This window comes from Dendrobates tinctorius, unplaced genomic scaffold, assembly GCF_039654945.1.
Source record: "Dendrobates tinctorius isolate UK_male_01 unplaced genomic scaffold, ASM3965494v1 ptg000410l, whole genome shotgun sequence".
Lineage (NCBI taxonomy): Eukaryota > Metazoa > Chordata > Amphibia > Anura > Dendrobatidae > Dendrobates > Dendrobates tinctorius.
The window spans coordinates 1,064,923-1,081,287 of NW_027362074.1; the positions used below are offsets into that span (position 1 = coordinate 1,064,923).

General features: G+C 53.8%; 1 protein-coding gene across 2 annotated transcripts in view; it reads right to left on the minus strand.

The window, feature by feature from the left end:
• Positions 1-16,365, minus strand: part of LOC141076476 (vitamin D3 hydroxylase-associated protein-like) — a 141,016-nt gene that overhangs the window by 50,253 nt on the left and 74,398 nt on the right. For both annotated transcript variants that reach the window (XM_073563956.1, XM_073563957.1), the window contains exons 6-8: positions 16,250-16,287; positions 16,017-16,141; positions 14,386-14,511 (exon numbers count right to left, since the gene is read on the minus strand). In XM_073563956.1, coding sequence (XP_073420057.1) covers positions 14,386-14,511; positions 16,017-16,141; positions 16,250-16,287 — 289 coding nt within the window. The remainder of the gene's footprint in view (positions 1-14,385; positions 14,512-16,016; positions 16,142-16,249; positions 16,288-16,365) is intronic.

Here is a 16,365-nt window from a genome sequence, read left to right on the forward strand (position 1 = left end):
TGATGACTCAGCATACTGCACAGAGGGAATGTGGGAATATTGTGTATAAAAAGGTGGACCTGTGTCAGTGAGGTGGGGACATTTTCCAGCAGGGGACATTTCCAGAAGCTATCGTGGGTGCACAGTCTATGTGATGACAAGACCAGAGCATTTCCTTCTCATTTGACACTGTGGTCCCTCCAGTGGAGAAGTGATGTTACAATACTACTTGGTAATGTATAGAATGGATACTTATTTCTCTATGTAAACAAGACAGGGTAATATTATATCTGCCATTCCATTAATTTGGTGTTTTATAATCATTGTATAATAAAATTGTGTTATATCCAAGTAGTAGCCTTCTTTAAAGCCATATCCGAACCTTATTGCTAAACAGTTGGCAATACAGTGGTGTGGCCCGGAGTCATGGGTACTGAGCCTCGCAGTATGGGTGCTGTGTGGCCGCCATTATTACTGTTGTGTTGTGACTGGGGGTGGTGTGGCATGGAGTCATGAGTACTCAGCCTCGCAGTATGGGTGCTGTGTGGACACGATTATGACTGTAGTGTTGTTCCTGGGTGCGGTGTGGCCACCATTATTACTGTAGTGTTGTGTCTGGGGGTGGTGTGGCCCGGAGTCATGGGTACTGAGCCTAGCAGTATGGGTGCAGTGTGGGGGCCATTATTACTGTAGTGTTGTGCCTGGGGGCGGTGTGGCCTGGAGTCATGGGTTCTCAGCCTCACAGAATGGGTGCTGTGTGGTGGCCATTATTACTGTAGTGTTGTGCCTGGGGGTGGTGTGGCCCGGTGTCATGGGTACCCAGCCTCACTGTATGGGTGCTGTGTGGCTGCCGTTATTACTGTAGTGTTGCTCGTGGGTGCGGTGTGACCCGGAGACATGGGTACTGAGCCTCGCAGTATGGGTCCTGTGTGGCCGCCATTATTACTGTAGTGTTGTTCCTGGGGGCGGTGTGGCCCGGAGTCATGAGTACTCAGCCTCGCAGTATGGGTGCTGTGTGGCTGCCATTATTACTGTAGTGTTGTGCCTGGGGGTGGTGTGGCCCGGAGTCATGGGTACTCAGCCTCGCAGTATGGGTGCTGTGTGGTGGCCATTATTACTGCAGTGTTGTGCCTGGGGGTGGTGTGGCCCGGAGTCATGGGTTCTCAGCCTCACAGAATGGGTGCTGTGTGGTGGCCATTATTACTGTAGTGTTGTGCCTGGGGGTGGTGTGGCCCGGTGTCATGAGTACTCAGCCTCGCAGTATGGGTGCTGTGCGGTGGCCATTATTACTGTAGTGTTGTGCCTGGGAGTGGCGTGGCCCGGAGTCATGAGTACTTAGCCTCGCAGTATGGGTGCTGTGTGGTGGCCATTATTACTGTAGTGTTGTGCCTGGGGATGGTGTGGCCCGGAGTCATGAGTACTCAGCCTCGCAGTATGGGTGCTGTGTGGCTGCCATTATTACTGTAGTGTTGTGCCTGGGGGTGGTGTGGCCTGGAGTCATGGGTACTCAGCCTCGCAGTATGGGTGCTGTGTGGTGGCCATTATTACTGCAGTGTTGTGCCTGGGGGTGGTGTGGCCCGGAGTCATGAGTACTCAGCCTCGCAGTATGGGTGCTGTGTGGTGGCCATTATTACTGTAGTGTTGTGCCTGGGGGCGGTGTGGCCCGGAGTCATGAGTACTCAGCCTCGCAGTATGGGTGCTGTGTGGCCGCCATTATTACTGTAGTGTTGTTCATGGGGGCGGTGTGGCCCGGAGTCATGGGTACTCAGCCTCGCAGTATGGGTGCTGTGTGGTGGCCATTATTACTGTATTGTTGTGATTGGGGGTGGTGTGGCCCGGAGTCATGAGTACTCAGCCTCACAGTATGGGTGCTGTGTGGTGGCCATTATTACTGTAGTGTTGTGCCTGGGGGCGGAGTGACCCGGAGTCATGGGTACTGAGCCTCGCAGTATGGGTGCTGTGTGGTGGCCATTATTACTGTAGTGTTGTGCCTGGGGGTGGTGTGGCCCAGAGTCATGAGTACTCAGCCTCGCAGTATGGGTGCTGTGTGGCCGCCATTATTACTGTAGTGTTTTGCCTAGGGGTGGTGTGGCCCGGAGTCATGGGTACTCAGCCTCGCAGTATGGGTGATGTGAGGTGGCCATTATAACTGTAGTGTTGTGCCTGGGGGTGGTGTGGCCCGGAGTCATGAATACTCAGCCTCGCAGTATGGGTGCTGTGTGGCCGCCATTATTACTGTAGTGTTGTGCCTGGGGGTGGTGTGGCCCATAGTCATGAGTACTCAACCTCGCAGTATGGGTGTTGTGTGGTGGCCATTATTACTAAAGTGTTGTGCCTGGGGGTGGTGTGGCCTGGAGTCATGAGTACTCAGCCTCGCAGTATGGGTGCTGTGTGGCCGCCATTATTACTGTAGTGCTGTGCCTAGGGGTGGTGTGGCCTGGAGTCATGGGTACTCAGCCTCGCAGTATGGGTGCTGTGCGGTGGCCATTATTACTGTAGTGTTGTGCCTGGGAGTGGCGTGGCCCGGAGTCATGAGTACTTAGCCTCGCAGTATGGGTGCTGTGTGGTGGCCATTATTACTGTAGTGTTGTGCCTGGGGATGGTGTGGCCCGGAGTCATGAGTACTCAGCCTCGCAGTATGGGTGCTGTGTGGCTGCCATTATTACTGTAGTGTTGTGCCTGGGGGTGGTGTGGCCTGGAGTCATGGGTACTCAGCCTCGCAGTATGGGTGCTGTGTGGTGGCCATTATTACTGCAGTGTTGTGCCTGGGGGTGGTGTGGCCCGGAGTCATGAGTACTCAGCCTCGCAGTATGGGTGCTGTGTGGTGGCCATTATTACTGTAGTGTTGTGCCTGGGGGCGGTGTGGCCCGGAGTCATGAGTACTCAGCCTCGCAGTATGGGTGCTGTGTGGCCGCCATTATTACTGTAGTGTTGTTCATGGGGGCGGTGTGGCCCGGAGTCATGGGTACTCAGCCTCGCAGTATGGGTGCTGTGTGGTGGCCATTATTACTGTATTGTTGTGATTGGGGGTGGTGTGGCCCGGAGTCATGAGTACTCAGCCTCACAGTATGGGTGCTGTGTGGTGGCCATTATTACTGTAGTGTTGTGCCTGGGGGCGGAGTGACCCGGAGTCATGGGTACTGAGCCTCGCAGTATGGGTGCTGTGTGGTGGCCATTATTACTGTAGTGTTGTGCCTGGGGGTGGTGTGGCCCAGAGTCATGAGTACTCAGCCTCGCAGTATGGGTGCTGTGTGGCCGCCATTATTACTGTAGTGTTTTGCCTAGGGGTGGTGTGGCCCGGAGTCATGGGTACTCAGCCTCGCAGTATGGGTGATGTGAGGTGGCCATTATAACTGTAGTGTTGTGCCTGGGGGTGGTGTGGCCCGGAGTCATGAATACTCAGCCTCGCAGTATGGGTGCTGTGTGGCCGCCATTATTACTGTAGTGTTGTGCCTGGGGGTGGTGTGGCCCATAGTCATGAGTACTCAACCTCGCAGTATGGGTGTTGTGTGGTGGCCATTATTACTAAAGTGTTGTGCCTGGGGGTGGTGTGGCCTGGAGTCATGAGTACTCAGCCTCGCAGTATGGGTGCTGTGTGGCCGCCATTATTACTGTAGTGCTGTGCCTAGGGGTGGTGTGGCCCATAGTCATGAGAACTCAGCCTCGCAGTATGGGTGCTGTGTGGCTGCCATTATTACTGTAGTGTTGCTCCTGGGGGCGGTGTGACCCGGAGACATGGGTACTGAGCCTCGCAGTATGGGTCCTGTGTGGCCGCCATTATTACTGTAGTGTCGTTCCTAGGGGCGGTGTGACCCGAAGTCATGGGTACTGAGCCTCGCAGTATGGGTGCTGTGAGGTGGCCATTATTACTGTAGTGTTGTGCCTGGGGGTGGTGTGGCCCATAGTCATGGGTACTCAGCCTCGCAGTACGGGTGCTGTGTGGCCGCCATTATTACTGCAGTGTTGTGCCTCGGGGTGGTGTGGCCCATAGTCATGTGTTCTCAGCCTCGCACCATGGGTGCTGTGTGGCCGCCATTATTACTGTAGTGTTGTGCCTGGGGGCCGTGTGGCCTGGAGTCATGGGTACTCAGCCTCGAAGTATGGGTGCTGTGTGGTGGCCATTATTACTGCAGTGTTGTGCCTGGGGGTGGTGTGGCCCGGAGTCATGAGTACTCAGCCTCGCAGTATGGGTGCTGTGTGGCTGCCATTATTACTGTAGTGTTGTGCCTAGGGGTGGTGTGGCCCATAGTCATGAGTACTCAACCTCGCAGTATGGGTGTTATGTGGTGGACATTATTACTGTAGTGTGCCTGGGGGCGGAGTGACCCAGAGTCATGGGTACTGAGCCTCGCAGTATAGGTGCTGTGTGGTGGCCATTATTACTGTAGTGTTGTGCCTGGGGGCGGAGTGACCCAGAGTCATGGGTACTGAGCCTCGCAGTATAGGTGCTGTGTGGTGGCCATTATTACTGTAGTGTTGTGCCTGGGGGTGGTGTGGCCCAGAGTCATGAGTACTCAGCCTCGCAGTATGGGTGCTGTGTGGCCGCCATTATTACTGTAGTGTTGTGCCTGGGGGCGGTGTGACCCAGAGTCATGGGTACTGAGCCTCGCAGTATGGGTGCTGTGTGGTGGCCATTATTACTGTAGTGTTGTGCCTGGGGGCGGTGTGACCCGGAGTCATGGGTACTCAGCCTCGCAGTATGGGTGCTGTGTGGCCGCCATTATTACTGTAGTGTTGTGCCTAGGGGTGGTGTGGCCCGGAGTCATGGGTACTCAGCCTCGCAGTATGGGTGCTGTGAGGTGGCCATTATTACTGTAGTGTTGTGCCTGGGGGTGGTGTGGCCCGGAGTCATGAATACTCAGCCTCGCAGTATGGGTGCTGTGTGGCCGCCATTATTACTGTAGTGTTGTGCCTAGGGGTGGTGTGGCCCATAGTCATGAGTACTCAACCTCGCAGTATGGGTGTTGTGTGGTGGCCATTATTACTGCAGTGTTGTGCCTGGGGGTGGTGTGGCCTGGAGTCATGAGTACTCAGCCTCACAGTATGGGTGCTGTGTGGCCGCCATTATTACTGTAGTGCTGTGCCTGGGGGTGGTGTGGCCCATAGTCATGAGTACTCAGCCTCGCAGTATGGGTCCTGTGTGGCTGCCATTATTACTGTAGTGTTGTTCCTGGGGGCAGTGTGACCCGGAGTCATGGGTACTGAGCCTCGCAGTATGAGTCCTGTGTGGCCGCCATTATTACTGTAGTGTTGTTCCTGGGGGCGGTGTGACCCGAAGTCATGGGTACTGAGCCTCGCAGTATGGGTGCTGTGAGGTGGCCATTATTACTGTAATGTTGTGCCTGGGGGTGGTGTGGCCCATAGTCATGGGTTCTCAGCCTCGCAGTATGGGTGCTGTGTGGCCGCCATTATTACTATAGTGTTGTGCCTCGGGGTGGTGTGGCCCATAGTCATGTGTTCTCAGCCTCGCACTATGGGTGCTGTGTGGCCGCCATTATTACTGTAGTGTTGTGCCTGGGGGCCGTGTGGCCTGTAGTCATGAGTACTCAGCCACGCAGTATGGGTGCTGTGTGGTGGCCATTATTACTGTAGTGTTGTGCCTGGGGGAGGTGTGGCCCATAGTCATGGGTACTCAGCCTCGCAGTATGGGTGCTGTGTGGCCGCCATTATTACTGTAGTGTTGTGCCTGGGGATGTGTGGCCCATAGTCTTGAGTACTCAGTCTCGCAGTATGTCTGCTGTGTGGTGGCCATTATTACTGTAGTGTTGTGCCTGGGGCGGTGTGCCCCATAGTCATGAGTACTCAGCCTCACAGTATGGGTGCTGTGCGGTGGCCATTATTACTGTAGTGTTGTGCCTGGGGGCGGTGTGGCCCATAGTCATGGGTACTCAGCCTCACAGTATGTGTGCTGTGTGGTGGCCATTATTACTGTAGTGTTGTGCCTGGGGGTGGTGTGGCCCGGAGTCATGAGTGCTCAGCCACACAGTATGGGTGCTGTGTGGTGGCCATTATTACTGTAGTGTTGTGCCTGGGGGCGGTGTGGCCCATAGTCATGGGTACTCAGCCTCGCAGTATGGGTGCTGTGTGGCCGCCATTATTACTGTAGTGTTGTTCATGGGGGCGGTGTGGCCCGGAGTCATGGGTACTCAGCCTCGCAGTATGGGTGCTGTGTGGTGGCCATTATTACTGTATTGTTGTGATTGGGGGTGGTGTGGCCCAGAGTCATGAGTACTCAGCCTCACAGTATGGGTGCTGTGTGGTGGCCATTATTACTGTAGTGTTGTGCCTGGGGGCGGTGTGGCCCGTAGTCATGAGTACTCAGCCTCACAGTATGGGTGCTGTGTGGCGGCCATTATTACTGTAGTGTTGTGACTGGGGGCGGTGTGGCCCACAGTTATGAGTACTCAGCCTCGCAGTATGTCTGCTGTGTGGTGGCCATTATTACTGTAGTGTTGTGCCTGGGGGCGGTGTGGCCCGTAGTCATGAGTACTCAGCCTCGCAGTGTGGGTGCTGTGTGGTGGCCATTATTACTGTAGTGTTGTGCCTGGGGGCCGTGTGGCCTGTAGTCATGAGTACTCAGCCTCGCAGTATGGGTGCTGCGTTTTGGCCATTATTACTGTAGTGTTGTGCCTGGGGGTGGTGTGGCCCATAGTCATGGGTACTCAGCCTCGCAGTATGGGTGCTGTGTGGCTGCCATTATTACTGTAGTGTTGTGCCTGGGGGCGGTGTGGCCCATAGTCTTGAGTACTCAGCCTCGCAGTATGTCTGCTGTGTGGTGGCCATTATTACTGTAGTGTTGTTCCTGGGGCGGTGTGGCCCATAGTCATGAGTACTAAGCCTCGCAGTATGGGTGCTGTGTGGTGGCCATTATTACTGTAGTGTTGTGCCTGGGGGCGGTGTGGCCCATAGTCATGAGTGCTCAGCCTCGCAGTATGGGTGCTGTGTGGTGGCCATTATTACTGTAGTGTTGTGCCTGGGGGTGGTGTGGCCCATAGTCATGAGTGCTCAGCCTCGCAGTATGGGTGCTGTGTGGTGGCCATTATTACTGTAGTGTTGTGCTTGGGGGCGCTGTGGCCCATAGTCATGGGTACTCAGCCTCACAGTATGGGTGCTGTGTGGTGGCCATTATTACTGTAGAGTTGTGCCTGGAGGTGGTGTGGCCCGGAGTCATGAGTACTCAGCCTCGCTTTATGGGTGCTGTGTGGTGGCCATTATTACTGTAGTGTTGTGCCTGGGGGCGGTGTGGCCCGGTGTCTTGAGTACTCAGCCTCGCAGTATGGGTGCTGTGTGGCCGCCATTATTACTGTAGTGTTGTTCATGGGGCGGTATGACCTGGAGTCATGGGTACTCAGCCTCGCAGTATGGGTGCTGTGTGATGGTCTTTATTACTGTAGTGTTTTTCCTGGGGGCGGTGTGGCCCGGAGTCATGGGTACTCAGCCTCGCAGTATGGGTGCTGTGTGGTGGCCATTATTACTGTATTGTTGTGACTGGGGGTGGTGTGGCCCGGAGTCATGAGTACTCAGCCTCACAGTATGGGTGCTGTGTGGTGGCCATTATTACTGTAGTGTTGTGCCTGGGGGCGGTGTGGCCCGTAGTCATGAGTACTCAGCCTCACAGTATGGGTGCTGTGTGGTGGCCATTATTACTGTAGTGTTGTGACTGGGGGCGGTGTGGCCGATAGTTATGAGTACTCAGCCTCGCAGTATGTCTGCTGTGTGGTGGCCATTATTACTGTAGTGTTGTGCCTGGGGGCGGTGAGGCCCGTAGTCATGAGTACTAAGCCTCGCAGTATGGGTGCTGTGTGGTGGCCATTATTACTGTAGTGTTGTGCCTGGGGGCGGTGTGGCCCATAGTCATGGGTTCTCAGCCTCACAGTATGGGTGCTGTGTGGTGGCCATTATTACTGTAGTGTTGTGCCTGGGGGCGCTGTGGCCCATAGTCATGGGTACTCAGCCTCACAGTATGGGTGCTGTGTGGTGGCCATTATTACTGTAGAGTTGTGCCTGGGGGTGGTGTGGCCCGGAATCATGAGTACTCAGCCTCGCTGTATGGGTGTTGTGTGGTGGCCATTATTACTGTAGTGTTGTGCCTGGGGGCGGTGTGGCCCGGTGTCATGAGTACTCAGCCTCGCAGTATGGGTGCTGTGTGGCCGCCATTATTACTGTAGTGTTGTACCTGGGGGCGGTGTGGCCCGGAGTCATGTGTACTCAGCCTCGCAGTATGGGTGCTGTGTGGTGGCCATTATTACTGTAGTGTTGTGCCTGGGGGCGGTGTGGCCCATAGTCATGGGTACTCAGCCTCGCAGTATGGGTGCTGTGTGGTGGCTATTATTACTGTAGTGTCGTGCCTGGGGGCAGTGTGGCCCGGAGTCATGAGTACTCAGCCTCGCAGTATGGGTGCTGTGTGGCCGCCATTATTACTGTAGTGTTGTGCCTGGGGGCGGTGTGGCCCGGTGTCATGAGTACTCAGCCTCGCAGTATGGGTGCTGTGTGGCCGCCATTATTACTGTAGTGTTGTACCTGGGGGCGGTGTGGCCCGGAGTCATGTGTACTCAGCCTCGCAGTATGGGTGCTGTGTGGTGGCTATTATTACTGTAGTGTCGTGCCTGTGGGGCAGTGTGGCCCGGAGTCATGAGTACTCAGCCTCGCAGTATGGGTGCTGTGTGGTGGCCTTTATTACTGTAGTGTTGTGCCTTGGGGTGGTGTGGTCCGGAGTCAAGGGTACTCAGCCTCGCACTATGGGTGTTGTGTGGTGGCCATTATTACTGTAGTGCTGTGCCTGGGGGCTGTGTGGCCCGGAGTCATGGGTACTAAGCCTCGCAGTATGGGTGCTGTGTGGTGGCCATTATTACTGTAGTGTTGTGCCTGGGGGCAGTGTGGCCCATAGTCATGGGTACTAAGCCTCACAGTATGGGTGCTGTGTGGTGGCCATTATTACTGTAGTGTTATGCCTGGGGGCGGTGTGGCCCATAGTCATGAGTATTCAGCCTCGCAGTATGGGTGCTGTGTGGCAGTCATTATTACTGTAGTGTTGTGCCTGGGGATGGTGTGGTCCGGAGTCATGGGTACTGAGCCTCGCAGTATGGGTACTGTGTGGTGGCCATTATTACTGTAGTGCTGTGCCTGGGGGCTGTGTGGCCCGGAGTCATGGGTACTAAGCCTCGCAGTATGGGTGCTGTGTGGTGGCCATTATTACTGTAGTGTTGTGCCTGGGGGTGGTGTGGTCCAGAGTCATGGGTACTCAGCCTCGCAGTATGGGTGCTGTGTGGTGGCCATTATTACTGTAGTGTTGTGCCTGGGGGTGGTGTGACCCATAGTCATGGGTACTAAGCCTCGCAGTATGGGTGCTGTGTGGTGGCCATTATTACTGTAGTGTTATGCCTGGGGGCGGTGTGGCCCATAGTCATGAGTATTCAGCCTCGCAGTATGAGTGCTGTGTGGCAGTCATTATTACTGTAGTGTTGTGCCTGGGGATGGTGTGGTCCGGAGTCATGGGTACTGAGCCTCGCAGTATGGGTACTGTGTGGTGGCCATTATTACTGTAGTGCTGTGCCTGGGGGCTGTGTGGCCCGGAGTCATGGGTACTAAGCCTCGCAGTATGGGTGCTGTGTGGTGGCCATTATTACTGTAGTGTTGTGCCTGGGGGTGGTGTGGTCCAGAGTCATGGGTACTCAGCCTCGCAGTATGGGTGCTGTGTGGTGGCCATTATTACTGCAGTGTTGTGCCTGGGGGTGGTGTGGCCCGGAGTCATGAATACTCAGCCTCGCAGTATGGGTGCTGTGTGGTGGCCATTATTACTGCAGTGTTGTGCCTGGGGGTGGTGTGGCCCGGAGTCATGAATACTCAGCCTCGCAGTATGGGTGCTGTGTTTTGGCCATTATTACTGTAGTGTTGTGCCTGGGGGTTGTGTGGCCCATAGTCATGGGTACTCAGCCTCGCAGTATGGGTGCTGTGTGGTGGCCATTATTACTGTAGTGTTGTGCCTGGGGGTGGTGTGGCCCATAGTTATGGGTACTCAGCCTCGCAGTATGGGTGCTGTGTGGTAGCCATTATTGCTGTAGTGTTGTGCCTGTGGATGGTGTGGCCCGGAGTCATTGGTACTCAGCTTCGCAGTATGGGTGCTGTGTGGCTGCCATTATTACTGTCGTGTTGTGCCGGGTGTGGTGTGACCCATAGTCATTTGTACTGAGCCTCGCTGTATGGGTGCTGTGTGGCGGCCACTATTACTGTAGTATTGTGCCTGGAGGTGGTGTGGCCCGGAGTCATGGGTACTCAGCCTCGCAATATGAGTGTTATGTGGCGGCCATTATTACTGTAGTGTTGTGCCTGGGGGTGGTGTGGCCAGGAGTCATCGGTACTCAGCCTCGCAGTATGGGTGCTGTGTGGCCGCCATTATTACTGTAGTGTTGTGCCTGTGGATGGTGTGGCCCTGTGTCATGCGTACTCAGCCTCACAGTATGGGTGCTGTGTGGCCGCCATTATTACTGTAGTGTTGTGCCTGGAGGTGGTGGGGACCGCAGTCATGGGTACTCAGCCATGCAGTATGGGTGCTGTGTGGCTGCCATTATTACAATAGTGTTGTGCCTGGGGGCGGTGTGGCCCGGTGTCATGAGTACTCAGCCTCGCAGTATGATTGCTGTGTGGTGGCCATTATTACTCTAGTGTGCCTGGGGGAGGTGTGGCCCGCAGTCATCGGTACTCAGCCTCGTAGTATGGGTGCTGTGTGGCGGCCATTATTACTGTAGTGTTGTGCCTGTGGATGGTGTGGCCCTGTGTCATGCGTACTCAGCCTCACAGTATGGGTGCTGTGTGGCCGCCATTATTACTGTAGTGTTGTGCCTGGGGGTGGTGTGGTCCGGAGTCATGGGTACTCAGCCTCACAGTATGGGTGCTGTGTGGTGGCCATTATTACTGTAGTGTTGTGCCTGGGGGTGGTGTGGCCCGGAGTCATGGGTACTCAGCCTCGCAGTATGGGTGCTGTGTGGCCGCCATTATTACTGTAGTGTTGTGCCTGGGGGTGGTGTGGTCTGGAGTCATAGGTACTCAGCCTCGCAGTGTGGGTCCTGTGTGGTGGCCATTATTACTATAGTGTTGTGCCTGGGGGCGGTGTGGCCCGGAGTCATGGGTACTCAGCCTCGCAGTATGGGTGCTGTGTGGCCGCCATTATTACTGTAGTGTTGTGCCTGGAGGTGGTGGGGACCGCAGTCATCGGTACTCAGCCTTGCAGTATGGGTGCTGTGTGGCCGCCATTATTACTGTAGTGTTGTGCCTGGGGGTGGTGTGGCCCGGTGTCATGAGTACTCAGCCTCGCAGTATGATTGCTGTGTGGTGGCCATTATTACTGTAGTGTGCCTGGGGGAGGTGTGGCCCGGAGTCATCGGTACTCAGCCTCGCAGTATGGGTGCTGTGTGGCGGCCATTATTACTGTAGTGTTGTGCCTGTGGATGGTGTGGTCTGGAGTCATAGGTACTCAGCCTCGCAGTGTGGGTGCTGTGTGGTGGCCATTATTACTGTAGTGTTGTGCCTGGGGGTGGTGTGGTCTGGAGTCATAGGTACTCAGCCTCGCAGTGTGGGTGCTGTGTGGTGGCCATTATTACTATAGTGTTGCGCCTGGGGGTGGTGTGGCCCGGAGTCATGGGTACTCAGCCTCGCAGTATGGGTGCTGTGTGGTGGCCATTATTACTGTAGTGTGCCTGGGGGCGGTGTAGCCCGGAGTCATGGGTACTCAGCCTTGCAGTATGGGTGCTGTGTGGTGGCCATTATTACTGTAGTGTGCCTGGGGGCGGTGTGGTCCGGTGTCATGGGTACTCAGCCTCGCAGTATGAGTGCTGTGTGGCGGCCATTATTACTGTAGTGTTGTGCCTGGGGGCAGTGTGGCCCGGAGTCATGAGTACTCAGCCTCGCAGTATGGGTGCTGTGTGGTGGCCAATGGCCATTATTACTATAGTGTTGTGCCTGGGGGCGGTGTGGCCCGGAGTCATGAGTACTCAGCCTCGCAGTATGGGTGCTGTGTGGTGGCCATTATTACTGTAGTGTGGTGCCTGGGTGCGGTGTGGCCCATAGTCATGGGTACTCAGCCTCGCAGTATGGGTCCTGTGTGGTGTCCATTATTACTGTAGTGTTGTGCCTGGGGGCAGTGTCGCCCGGAGTCATGGGTACTCAGCCTCGCAGTATGGGTGCTGTGTGGTGGCCATTATTACTGTAGTGTTGTGCCTGGGGGCGGTGTGGCCCGGAGTCATCGGTACTCAGCCTCGCAGTATGGGTGCTGTGTGGTGGCCATTATTACTGTAGTGTTGTGCCTGGGGGTGGTGTGGCCCATAGTCATGGGTACTCAGCCTCGCAGTATGGGTGCTGTGTGGTGGCCATTATTACTGTAGTGTTGTGCCTGGGGGCGGTGTGGCCCGGAGTCATGGGTACTCAGCCTCGCAGTATGGGTGCTGTGTGGTGGCCATTATTACTGTAGTGTTGTGCCTGTGTGCGTTGTGGCCCATAGTCATGGGTACTCAGCCTCGCAGTATGGGTGCTGTGTGGTGGCCATTATTACTGTAGTGTTGTGCCTGGGGGCGGTGTGGCCCGGAGACATCGGTACTCAGCCTCGCAGTATGGGTGCTGTGTGGTGGCCATTATTACTATAGTGTTGTGCCTGGGGGTGGTGTGGCCCGTAGTCATGAGTACTCAGCCTCGCAGTATGGGTGCTGTGTGGCCGCCATTATTACTGTAGTGTTGTGCCTAGGGGTGGTGTGGTCCGGAGTCATGGATATAGGAACTGTAGTGGGGCTAGGATAGAGGGGGTGCACATTACTAATATAGTCTAGAATAGAGAAGGACACAGGCAGCACTGGGGTTAACCTGATGGGATGGGCAGCACAGAGCTGAGTAGTTTTGAGTCAGGATACCTTCTGGTTCTGTCAGAAGCTCGGGGGCTTGCCCAAGGACGTGGGAGGAGTGACTGGATTGAGGCTGTGGGGATAAAGCTGACGGGGCCCCAGGCTGAGGACGGTGTTGACGGGCACCAGATCATCCCTAAGCAGGATCCGAGGTGTAAGACCATGGCGGGAGCCGCAGTGAAAGCACTTCTGGCACCCCTTCCCAAAGGAGCTGGACATGGGTGCTGATAAAAGCTGCTGACAGGAAGGAACAGGAGGGACACGGATTGTCCACAAAGATACGGCCGGGATTGCCGCATATGAGAAGCTACTGGTAAAAGAACAAGGTCTGTCCGAATGACATGGAATCCTGTTGTGAGTTCATTTTCCCCTTCGTCACTGAGGTCTGGTGAACTCCCTATTCTGGTAAAGGAAGGTAATGAGCCTGATTATCAGGCACCTGAGTCTAATGAGGATGACTGGCTGAGTGGAGTCACTGACTGGATATAAGGCTGCCGACGCCCTTCTGCCCTGCGGGTGATTTCTCTGTGGACTTCTAGGACACCAGTCTGATTCCTGCTTCCCTAAAGCCAAGTTTCTGCTTTGCCTGTTTGCATTTATGTTTTGTGTTTGTTTTCCTTGCTTTTCTGGATTCTGCCATTCCCTGCTGGGATGAGCTGAATCTCCTTTTGCCGGTTGCTCTGTCTTCAGAATATTCCTGAGTACTGACATAGCTTTTTTGAAGCCTAGCGTCTTCAGGGCCTTTTTCACTGTCAGTCTGTTGGCTCTTATTTTCATAGGGTTTTTCACGGATTGCAGACAGCAGCCTTCCTGTCCTTTCCTATCTAGGTAGTTTGGGCCCCGTCTTTGCTCAGTCTATCTTTCTGTCTGTGTTAGTGTTTTCATCTTGCTTCACCGTCATTATATGTTGGGGGTTGCCTATTGCTTTGGGGTCTGCTCTGGGGCAGTTTAGATTTCCCCTTTCTTTCTTTAGGCCTATTTAATTCTCCGGCTGTGATCGAGGGGTCTAGGGCATCGTAGGAACCCCCCACGGCTACTGCTAGTTGTGTTGATAGGTTCAGGGGTCTGCAATCCGATAGCTGCCAACTTCTCTGGTTTTCTGGACTTAGCTAGCATTTTTGTTTTTGCCTCCTACGGTGACTCAATCATAACAGAATCCTATGAAAAGCTGTTGGACAAAATAGTGCAAAATAGGATCTTATCTGAGACACAGGTGGCCAATATATTATGATTGCACTCACCAGACGTAGCTGTAATAAAGCATAAAGAAGATTCACTGCGACAGGTCCACCGGTCCAACAAGACCGGCCGTTAGATATCAAAGATGGGAGAAAGTGTGGCTACTGTTCTGCGCTGCTGAATCCCTTCAAGTCCAGACGTATATTGTGGTTTTATTCAACGCGTTTCAGAGTACAATAGACTCCTTCATCAGGGAATACCACAAAAATTAATTTAGCAGCGTTCCCCTAATCTGGGATTCTGCCCCCACTGCTCAGAGACCACCACCTCTGAGCCGCACCTTGTGCCCAGCCTCCTCCAGCAGGGATTTGGTCTCCTGCACAGCTCGTCTCATGCTTGGGTGTGGGAGGAAATATCCATCGGTATCGTAGAAGCCAATGGTCAGACACCGTCTGCTGTGATAAATCTGTGGACAAAGAGCAGCTGATAACAGAGATTGAAAGAGACACCGGCAACAGTGCAGACCTCATCCCTCTGATATAGCAGGAGGCAGCCATAAAAAAATGCCCCTTGTGGTCAGGAACAGGAAATGACTCTACTGTGTGTACCATGCTCCAAATTATTCTGCAAATTGGAGGCAAGTGTCATGTAAGATGTAATATTTTAATTTTCCCAAAATGTTATAGATGTTTTTTGTCTCCGGATCACTGACATCAATCTCAGGCACCTGCGTTAATTAAAGGGAAACTCCTTAAGAAGAAGGACGTTCCTCATTATTAAGCAGCTGCAGGTTTCAAGCAATATGGGAATGAAAAAGGATATGAAAACACACATATGGGCTCATGGAGATAAAGGCATAATGTGGAAGGTTGCTGCAGATAGTGGCATAATGAGGAAGGTTTCTGTCACCAAGAAATAAAAAGCTATTAACCTGCAGATATGGTGTTAATCTGCAGGTCAATGGTGTTATCAACCTGCCCTGTGCCAGCAGGTAGCCAAGAGGGAGAAAATGAACTTTATTCCCCTCTCAACGTTCCAGTTTCTGTCACGGGGTGGTGCCAGCTTTGGTTCAGTAACCCGTCCCCTGCCCTGACTGACAGACCTCCCTAATGCTGAGTAAGTGTAGGTCAGGAACAGTGATGCAGTTACAGCAGATGCTCTCTATACTCAGAGTGGTGATTGAACCAGCGCCGGTGTCGCCCTGTGACTGAAGTCGGAACACTAAAAGGGGGAATAAAGTGCATTTTCTCCCCTCAGCATTCAGCTACGTGTAGGCTCTGAGCAGATTAATAACTCTACTAACCTGCGGATTAAACCCATATCTGCAGGTTATTAGCATTTTTTTTCTAGTGACCGCTTCCCTTTAAGAGAGCAGCTACTAACTTCCCATTACAAAGCAGCAAACAGGTATGTAAAGCTGCTGGAGCATCTGGAGGCCGAACCTCAAGGTGTCCGATCCTCAAGAGGCCGCAGTTGTGCATAAACCGACGATTCGGCCGCCCCTAGTCCGGGCAGAAACTCTCCTAAAACTCCCAAGATGAATGGAGGCCGAACTGTGGAGGTGAAATCCCAGAAGCTTCGATGTTCTATGGACGCTGTCTGAGGAGGTTTCTGATGGAGAAGCTTCTGATGTCAGTAATGTGACATCTAATGCTGCAGATCCCACAGATCACCCATCTCAGATCTTCACAACCTAGAAACGTCCAGATGCTCATTCTGCAGAAGAATTTGCTGCATTTTGAGATTTTAGTTTTGAAAACAATCCTGTTCTCATTGGGAGATTTGTCCAATAAATGATTTATCCTGAAACGGCCGATGATTGGACATCACATGACTCATCTGCATCCAGGCTAATCAGAGGAAATAACAGCACTTGTGGAATAATGAGGAGCGTGGTGTAGATACAACTGTAATATATGTGTGTATATGTGGCCTTCTCTGGCATCAGGGAAGGTACGCAGAGTCTCATACCTCGTCATTGAAGGGGACTGGCGGCACCGTGGGGTCGAGGCGGAACAAGTCATCACACAGAACAGCTTTCATAAACAAGGCCAAGCTGTCCACGTCGCGAGCCATTGGACCTGGCATATTCACAGCTACAGGGACAGAACCATCTCAGTCACACAGCAACAAGCTCATGTTCATAAAAATGAAGGAGACCTGGCGGCCACAAATACTGCAATATGACTGGAAAAATGACTAACCTGACTTCCCACTGACCGGAGAGAGGATTCCAAGATCACTGGAAGAGAGGAAGAACATGGCTGAGTCATCACAAGAATAACGACAAGGAGAAGAGAAAGAAGGAAGATGACAAAGG